The sequence below is a fragment of the Pristiophorus japonicus genome, chromosome 12, assembly GCF_044704955.1.
Source record: "Pristiophorus japonicus isolate sPriJap1 chromosome 12, sPriJap1.hap1, whole genome shotgun sequence".
Classification (NCBI taxonomy): domain Eukaryota; kingdom Metazoa; phylum Chordata; class Chondrichthyes; family Pristiophoridae; genus Pristiophorus; species Pristiophorus japonicus.
The window spans coordinates 84,716,006-84,725,878 of NC_091988.1; the positions used below are offsets into that span (position 1 = coordinate 84,716,006).

General features: G+C 45.6%; 1 protein-coding gene across 1 annotated transcript; it reads left to right on the forward strand.

The window, feature by feature from the left end:
• The first annotated feature begins 1,744 nt into the window (after positions 1–1,744).
• On the forward strand, positions 1,745–9,311 carry LOC139276805 (zona pellucida sperm-binding protein 3-like). The gene is made up of 11 exons (XM_070894804.1): positions 1,745–1,783; positions 3,380–3,492; positions 6,235–6,547; positions 7,742–7,854; positions 7,938–8,041; positions 8,147–8,324; positions 8,422–8,542; positions 8,613–8,704; positions 8,789–8,940; positions 9,017–9,151; positions 9,223–9,311. Exons 1-11 carry the CDS (start codon positions 1,745–1,747, stop codon positions 9,309–9,311), a joined length of 1,449 nt encoding a protein of 482 aa, XP_070750905.1.
• Positions 9,312–9,873: the final 562 nt, after the last annotated feature.

Below are 9,873 nucleotides of genomic sequence, written 5' to 3' on the forward strand. Positions count from 1 at the left end.
AATTTTAAATGAAGATAAATTGCAAAATGCTGCGGGGCGGGGGGGTCCTTGTGCAAGAAACAAAGTTAGTATGCAGCGACAGCAAGTAATCAGGAAGGCAAATGGCATGTTGGCCTTTATTGCAAGAGGGATAGAGTATCGAAGCAGGGAAGTCCTGCTACAACTGTACAGGGTATTGGTGAGGCCACACCTGGATTACTGTGTACAGTTTTGGTCTCAGTATTTAAGGAAGGATATACTTGCATTGGAGGTTGTTCAGAGAAAGTTTACTAGGTTGATTCTGGCGCTAAGGGGGTTGACTTATGAAAGTAGGTTGGGCCTATATCATTGGCGTTCAGAAGAATGTGAGATATTGACAAGATAATGAGCTTGACCAGGTGGATGCAGAGGACTTAGTCTCAGAATAGGGGGCTGCCCATTTAAAACTAAGATGAGGAATTTCTTCTCGAGTGTTGTAAATCTATGGAACTCTCTGTCCCAGAGCGCTGCAGTCATTGAATATATTTAAGCTGGTGATAGGTTTTTGAGCGGGCAGGGAAGGGAGCTGAGTTCATTATCAGGTCAGCCATGATCTTATTAATTGGTGGAGCATGCTCGAGGGACCAGGTTGCCAACTCCTGCACCTATTATTCTCATACTACTTCTGGGCTCCCTGACCAGAGGAAATATTTTTCCCCACCAATTCCTTTTAACCTACATCTCAATTCGATCACCCTTTTTCCTTCTTTACTCAAGGAATACGAACCTAGTCGAAGCAGCCTGTTTGTATAATTTAGCCCTAGTATCATTCTGATAAATATTGGCCAGAACATGTAGAGGACTGACCTCTTTTCAATAGTCCCATCGGATATTTTACGGCCGCTAGAGAGGCCAGATGGAGCCACGGTTGAACGTCCCATCAGAAAGACGAACCTCTACCAATGCAGTGCTCCTTCAGTATTCAACTAGTGTTGGCCTGGATTTTGTGCTGCAGTCTCTGGAGTGGGATTTGCATACATGATCTTCTGACCTCAGGTAGGGGTGCTACCTACTGAGGCAAATTCAATGTCTGATCTCCTCTGTACTAAACATTGTTAATGGTACTGAGGCCAACAGAGCAGAAAATCCCAGATTCGATGCTTGGTCTGCTCAGTGTTTGCCAATCTCAGCAAGGGGAGCAGTGTGGGGGAATAGAGTTGGCCTCTGACTCTTGGCTAGTGCGGTGGCAAGTTAGCTGAAGATTCTTGCTCCTGATCACCATCCGGACATCCTGTCTGGAAAGTGCAGTTATGAGGAGTGTATTCAAATTTCTGATGCTGTTTTCCAATCCTCAACCCAACACTCCCTCAATATCCCTTTCCCAACTCCACCCCTAGGCTGGAATCAGTATAAAACTCCCCTTGGGCTGTACTTGTAAACTTTTTGTATATATAAAGCACCATGATCTGAAAACACCATGTAATGCAAGTTCTGTTCAGTAATGTATGTTGCAAAGAAATCTAACTGTAACCTCACCCATTCCATGTACTGTAATTTGATGACTGTATTACAATGTATCCTGAATTGTACCTCTGCAATGTAAAGCAAGCAAATGTATTGAACGGAACCGCTGTCAGTATCCAACTGTATTGTATTAAATTGCTGACCACATCCAACTGTACTGAACTGCTTTTCAATGTATTTTGAATATAAAAATTTACAAGTATACTTGGAAATGAAACAAAAACTCCACTTCCCTACCCTACCACGGTCAAGTAACGAAAACATGCATTGGCTGGGCATACAAGAACAGCAGCCAATCAGGGTGAGGAATCTCTTTGAATCAATGCCTTCAGGCAAGGAGAACATTGGAGTGGGGAACAAAAAGACCCAAACTAAAACAAATTGAGCTTTCTTCTTTGGGCTTTTGGGATTCAAGGTATGGATTTGACCCAGCCTGATGAAATGGAAGACACTATACTCTTTTTCTCCCTTTCTTTTTTTTTTTACTCCCTGCTGCCTTTACTGGTTAGAGGATAATCTCCACTCTTCCCAACCCAGACCCACAGCACAAAACTAACTCTCAATCAGGTGCTTAAAAATGGTCGTTCTCACTCTCCCAGCTCACAAGGAGTGTCTAGTGTGAGATGGGGTAATGCCACACTGGTATAGGGGTTCTTGCCCATGTCCGCGCAGTGTTAATTTTCATTGTTGGGGTCAGCATTCCTCTTCCCAAATCTCCAACCACCATTGTAAAAGGTCTGGGAATCTGGTTCGAAAATGAAATTGTGGGGAAAACTGGCCCGCCCTGGATTACCCTGGAGTCTACACAAAATAAAGATAAATCTCCACGACACTGCTGCAAGCAGAAAAATCACAGGAGCATTAAAATAAATTGTCGTCTTCATTTTCTCTGAGTACTTCTGTTTATTGATGATAAAAATATTGGAGAAAGGATAAAATGGTTATCTGACTGGGAATCAAGAATCACCTGCGTGGGTAAGGAAATGACTCCGCTCTTCAATCAGGATGGGAAGGTGGGGTGCCCTCAGGATGAACGTGTTGGTGGAGGGGTTGGAGGTCATGTGATGAAACCTCCAGGAATATGTCCAAAGAGGAGTTGGCCGTTCTGCCTGGGTATCGGAACACTCCGACTGGGTTACCGCCTCCGCATCTTATTCATTCATAGAGTAGCTTTATATATTACACGAGTCGATCTCTCCTGGTGTTGTTCATGGGAAGTCCAGGATCTCTTTCTTGATAACTATAGGGGCCCTGTGGAAGATTATACATAATAGAGGCCCAACTGGTCAGCCATGGTGCAATAGGTAACATGCTCGCACCTCAGTCAGAAGGTTGTGGGTTCAAGTCCCACTTGAGGGAGTTGAGCAGGTAATCCAGGCCAACACTTCCAGTGCAGTACTGAGAGAGTGCTGCACTGTCGGAGGTGCCGTCTTACGGATAAGACATTAAACTGAGACTCTGCCTGTAATTCTGTCATTACAACTGTGACCACACTTCAAAAATTCTTTGTTGACTGTAAAGTGCTTTTGGATGTTCCGTGGTTGTGAAATGTGCTATATAGACACAAGGGGCGAGATCTTCGGCTTTCCGTCTTCAGGGTGAAAACAGAGGCGAGGCAGGAAATTTACTGCCCAATTAACGTTAGCGATTAATTGCTTAACTTTCAACATTTGGGCTCTGTGCCAGAGGTGGAGCGCAAAGGGAGGCGTTGAACTACTTTTGCAGCGCAAAAACAGGAACCTCGCCAACTTTAGTGCGGGGCCAGGAGCGCTCAGAGAGAGGCCTTGGGAGGGGAAAAAACGTCAAAAAATCATTAAAGAAACATTGCCAACACCCTTATCTCACAAATTGCTGCAAAAATGAAAACATTAAAAATTTTAACTTACCTTTTTTCCAGTTTATCCAACTCACCACCGTCGACAGGGCTGTGTTTTCCCTGGTGGTCATCGTGGGGCGCGTTTCGCGGCGTACGGGTCGAGTGAGACTCGAAACTCGCAGCGGTGTCACAATGTGAGCCGGTGCACACCTGGCGCAGCTCTCCCCGGTGTTTCTAAGCATCGCCGCCGCAAAAAACGAATCGAGGATCGCGACAGGGTGAAAAACATCTGACCGACAGATTTTTCGCCGCGGAGGGTCAAAACCTGGCAAAAACCCGATCGCAAATGACCCCAAAATCCAGCCCAAGTTCTTTCTTTCTTTTCACTGGGTGTACAAATGGATTGTCCATTTTACCATAGTAGAACCACACTAAAACATGACGCATCGGGACACTTCCTCCAATGGGGCCGCGCCACACTACCTGAGCACAGCTTCTGCCGAAACCAAACCACAAGTTCCTGAGGCGGCGGTTAATCCCCCCAATAAACCACAGCCAGCTTCCTCCACATCTTCCTGCCAAGGTCATGAACAACACACCACAGCACTCCATAAACCAATTAATCAGCAAGGCCAGGAATTATAGCAGGGCATTGGTTGACTTTCCCCCCTTCCAGAACCGACACTAAGGCAAATTGATCAACACCATGGGCCAAGATTAGTAAGCTCAGGACAAGTTCAGAAGTTAAATGTGGTGTCTGCTTGCCTGTCTGGTTCAGTTCCACCCTGTCCATCCTGAGTGAGCTATTGGGTCGTAGATCAGGAGCTGGGATTCCAGGGCAGGGACTAAGGAGTGAGCAGGGGAAGGTGGGAGAGGGGGCGGAGGGCTCCGGGGAGGTCCCAGAGTAACAGAAGAGGGTGGGGGCGGGAAGGTAGGGGAAGGGGATGGGGGGCAGGGACAGTTGCAGGGGGTGGGGTCTGGACCAGCTGGTTTGGCAGGGCTCGGACAGGGGGTGGGGAACAGTGCGAGTGGTGAGGTGCTGGGGCACGTAGTGACCAGTTGAAGGGGAAAGGTGTGGGAATAGGGACGGGGGGTGGGTGGGGCTAGGAGGTAGGTAACAGACATTGGGGTGCAGGAATTGTGGATGGGGTGGGGTCAGTAGGTGGCAGCATCAGTGGGGGGAGGGGGCAGGGGATAGTTAGCAGGGTGCTGGAATTGGGGATGTGGGTGAGCTCAGGAGCCAGGAGTGGGAGAGGAGGGAAGCTCAAGTGGCAAAAGAATTTTCAATAATAATCGAGAGAAAAGAAGAATTCTGTAAAAACTTGACCTCTGACCCAGGGCCTGGCGAAGACAAATATTCACAGGCCCAGACTGAGTGCAGCCCACGGGTTGGGATGGTTCACTCAGCCTTCCTGTCTCTCCTCCTCGGTCTTGTCCATGCTCAGGTGGCCCTGGAGAGGGAGCATGCGGTGCCCATTGGTACACTCGAGTCCTCCTGCAACCGATGGGTACCGCAGGGAAAGGAAAGTCTTATCGACACGAGTAATAATATTGTGATTTACATTATGAGTTTATTTTAGTTTAATAGGTGATGATGTTTAATTATATTAGTGGTGCCGCCTCAGTTTAAGGGGCATTTGTGCAGCTGCCTCTCTGTTGGTGGAACTGGGCAATCCAGCATCACTTCTATTGATTTATTAAAATAAACCAAGACATGACCAATTCTCCACATGCAATCAGCTATTGGACCTCAACAGGTCACTACAGACTGCATCAGGCTGTAGGGCAGTTAACCTGTTTAGATCTGAATCCGATCTCACTCTGAACAAGTCTCCAATCGTTTTAGGGTCTTGCACCAAAAGGATTGTAAAAGAGCCCATGTACAGCTTTAAAACTAACAACAACCTGCACTTATGTAGCACCTTTAACATCATAAGATGACCCAAGGAGCTTCACAGGAAAGTTATCAAACACAATTTGACACTGAGTCACAAGTGGAGATATTAGAACAGGTGATCAAAAACTTGTCAAATAGATAGGTCTTAAAGAGCGTCTTACAGGAGGACAAAAGCAAAATACTCCAGGTGCTGGAAATTTGAAATAAAATCAAAAATTTTGGAAATACTCAGCAGGTCAGGCAACATTTTGGAGAGAGAAACACAGTTAACGTTTCAGGTCGATGAACTTCCATGAGAATTTAATGTCGATGACCTTTCATCAGCGTCTGAAAGGAGGAGAAATGCAGAGAGGAGGAGAGGTTCAGGGAGGATATCACACAGCTTAGGGCAAAGGCAGTTGAAGGCACAGCCACCAATGTTGGAGCAATCGAAATCAGGGAGATGCAAGAGTCCACAATTGGAGGAGTGCAGAGATCTCGGAGCGTTGCAGGGTTAGAGGACCCGAGGCAGGGGCGGAGTCGGGCAGTGGTACAGAGATGGAAATAGACTTCTTTCAGTTCAACATTATCAAAGCTCTTAATAAAATATAGCTCTGTATTTATCTGAAGTTGTAAAGTATGATTAAATTTACATAGTTTGAATAGAATGTATGTTCTTTAGGTGTCTGTATATGTTTCTTTCATTATATTCTGTTTCAGTAAATGTTCAGTACATCAAAAAACAAAAGCTGAATTTGTCTTGTTCCCAGAGACCCAGATAGTCTCCTACCTGGAGCATCTCCCGATCACTGAACCAGTCTGTGTGAAAAACTTTCTGGAAACAACCAATTAGTAAGAATGTTGAATAGTCTATTGGTTTAGTTTAGCCACACCTGCTCCAATTGTTTTCAGGTGATGGCAGGCTGTGTGTATAAAAGGGGATCAGGGGACTCCCCACAGAGAACAGTTGAGCTGCAGTAGTTTGTATTATGGGGCAACTAGTGAAGGGTTTGGTGCCTCTATTGGTTTTGATCGGAGTGGTTTGTTGCTCTGATACCAGGCAGCAGTTTAGAAACTTGGACTTCCCATGGAGCATTCAGAAGGCCACTCGTGTCCCTCCAGGCCCAGCTTTTGGTTCTGGTTTCAGTAAGTCTGAGGGGCGAAGTGTGTCTCCACTGCAGACTGTGATGGTGCAGTGTGGAGAGCAGAACCTGCTGGTCAGTGTACAGATGGATTTATTTGGAACCAGGCACCTGATTAAAGCAGCTGATCTGACCCTGGGGTCAACAGGTTGTCGGCCAACTGGGGTCTACTCTCAGAACCACACCGTCCTATTTCATTATGGGCTCCATGAATGTGACAGCACAGTAAAGGTAATGTGATTCTTGATCTAAAACCTTCTGCAAACAAAGGGCCCCTGGGAGGAGGAACACTGGCATGGACTAGTTGGGCTGAATGGACTGTTTGTGCTGAACATTCTATGAAATATATGGACCTGTAACAATATGATTTTAATGTAAGCTTTCATTTTGATTGGGCTTTATGTTCAGAATATTTTAGTGAGGCCTGTTTAAATGAGATACTCATGGAGGTTTCTTTCCCTGATTCAACCTTTTATTGATTGAAAATAAACTGGTCATCTGGACTGAAGTACATGGTTACTAGACTGTCTTGAGCAATGTAACAGTGGAGGGTGAGATGAAGGATTGTGGCTACATGGGTGACTTTTTTTGATGTACATTTGCTGGTTTAGTTTTGATTTGAGATTGGTTGGGACACAGTTGGAGTTCCATGCTATTTTTGACTTGTAGAAAGAATCATGGGAACTGATTGCTAAATATTCAAGTGTTCTTTATGCAAAAATGCTTGGAAAAATTGAGGCATTTTTCAACAAATTAAGCTGCCCCTAGAGTAAAGGCAGAACATGCTTATGGTGAAATTGTACTGAGGAAACCTAGACTGAAGACAATGCTTTGAAGGAATTCTCAGGATTGTTGAAATTTGGAATGTTATGTCTTGAATAGTCAGACTAGATACGGCAAGCTCAAAGTAAGCTGTGACCATAGTCCTTTTTATTACAGATCAGAGTCCCCTGAGACCTATTGATATATAAAAATATAATATATTATTTACAGCTTTATATGCATCACCATGTGACCATAAAGTACTGAGACCCAATGGAGCAGTTATCCCTGGTGCTGTCTTCCATCCCTAAACCCCTCTGCCTTTCTACCACTCCATCTGTTTATGGCACTTATTAAAACTTTGTTTGTGGCCAAGCCTTTGGTCAAATATCTTGTGTTGATTTGGTGCCAAACCTTTTTCTGAACCTCCCTGTGAAGTGCCTTAATGTTTTACAATGTCAAGTGAGTTTTATATAAATGCACAAGTGCTTGATTGTGGTTCACTTCCCCCAGAGGCCTACAATATCTCTTCAAATGGATTTGGATAGGGCTGGGACTCTAATAGAAGTATGAATTGCTGTGTGTGTTTCTCCAAACACTGCTCTCTTGTCCAAGAATAACTCCCTTGTTCTGTACCTGACCAGATCACATTTTCTCTCCCAGATGACGGATGACCTGCTGATTTACACCAGCCACCTGTACTACAGGCCAAGCCATATTGGAGTCATTGTGAGAACCAGTGGAGTAGTTGTCCCTATTGTGTGCCATTATCCCAGGTAAGGTGGATGATTGACAGGCTCTCCTTTTCTCTGATGGGGTAGTGAATTGGAAGTAAAACTTGCCTTGCTCCTTCCCACAGGAAGAGGACAGTGAGCAGCAATGCGATCAAGCCCACCTGGGTCCCCTTCTCCTCCACCAAGGCAGGAGAGGGACGTCTGTCATTCTCCCTGCGTCTGATGACTGGTAAGTGATCGTCAATTATCTACCATGCATGTTTTACCCATTCCTTGGAATCAAGTGAGGAACCCAAAGCTTGTGTTCCTGCTCTCATTCCCTTTCCCTTTCCAGCTAACTGGAGTGCAGAGCGTACCTCCAATATCTACCACCTGGGTGACCTCATTAATATCGAGGCCTCTGTGATGACCATGAACCACATGCCTCTGAAGCTCTATATTGACCGCTGTATAGCTACACTGAGCCCAGACCAGGACTCTACCCCCAGATACAACATTATTGACTTCAACGGGTAAGGTCTTTATCTGGGCTGCATATGTCACTCTCGTAACTGTTTGGTGGAGGAAATCCATTCTTAATGATGCAGCTCTTTCTGACCCTCTTTCCAGTTGCCTGTTGGACAGCCGAGACGAAGACTCCTTTTCTTCCTTCGTGTCACCGCGAGATCACCTGGAGAAGCTTCAGTTCAAGCTGGATGCATTCCGCTTCTTTGAAGACGACAGGGACTTGGTAAGAGGAGACCAGATGTTGAGACAGTGAGCGTTTGACACTGAGTAACTTGTGCATGTGTCTCCTGCAGATCTTCATCACTTGCCACCTGAAAATAGCTGCAGCAGATCAAAGGCCAGATTCAGTCAACAAAGCTTGTTCCTTCCAGAAGCCAGCCAACCAGTGAGTGAAATCTAACCAACAATGGTGATCCTCTTTGGTCAGAATGAATCCATATGCCAATGGTGTGCTTCCTTGTTTGTTTAGATGGTCCCTGGTGACTGAATTGGACCTGTCCATGGTGGAAGGATCCAATGAGGTTTGTGCCTGTTGTGATGGGGGCAACTGCGGAGCCTCGAGATTGCGATCTGGAGGAAGACTTCACTCCAGGGGCAGGAGAGAGGTCCTATCTGAGCTGGGTATGTTGTGGTGGTATTGGGTGTTGGGGCTATTGTTTGTTGTTTGTTTGTAACTGGATGGAATGAATTGTTGCAGAGTCGGAGCCTGTGTGGGAGGGTGAAGTCTCCCTTGGACCCCTGATCATTCTGGATGCTGATCTGAAGGACCTGGTCCATTCGATGGGAAGTGAAGCTGTCGAGACTCGTGAGGAGATTCCGAGTTCTTCTCCAGGTGAGTGTTGATTTTCAGAACCCAATTCCAGTCTAGTGACTCCTGACTCAATGGCTTCTCATTCTCTGCAGGTGAGGTGCTTCTGGTTGTGACGTTGGCAGCTGGGGCCCTGATCTCAGCCACTCTGGTGGCTGCCTTCCTCTTCAGGAAACTCACCTGAATCCTTTCTCTCATTTGGGCTTTTCCATCATTTGTCAAAAAATGTAGTAATAAATTTGAAATGTGACTTGCTTGAATTAGTCTTTGGTCTTGGTGTTTTGAACTTCAGTTGTTTCCAAGGCCCTTTTGCCTGTTTAAATTCCACATTTCCCTTGGAATGGTTATTTAAAAAAAAAAAAAAAAAAAAAAATTCCTAGTGCAGCTGCTTGTGCTATCATGATACTGGTCACGGCACCCATCCCACTCCCACTTTCTCTAATGAGCCTCCATTCCCTCCGACTGTTTCCAGCACATTAGTCGGTCCCGGTTCTCTGATTTAGTGAAATGGCCTTTTGCCCATCTGCAATATTTTACATCAGTTAAATGCCACAGGGTTTTTTTTCTTCATCCCAAATTGGTCCCAGTAGTGTGCAGATCACTGTTGGAAGGTTGAAATCCCAGCTGGAACACAATATTGAGTGAAGAATTGGGTCTGCCTGTGAGACCCTCCTTGGTAGAGCAAGACTGCTAATACTCACAGGTGAAGAATGAATGAATTTAGGCAGCAAAGGGCAGCTAACACC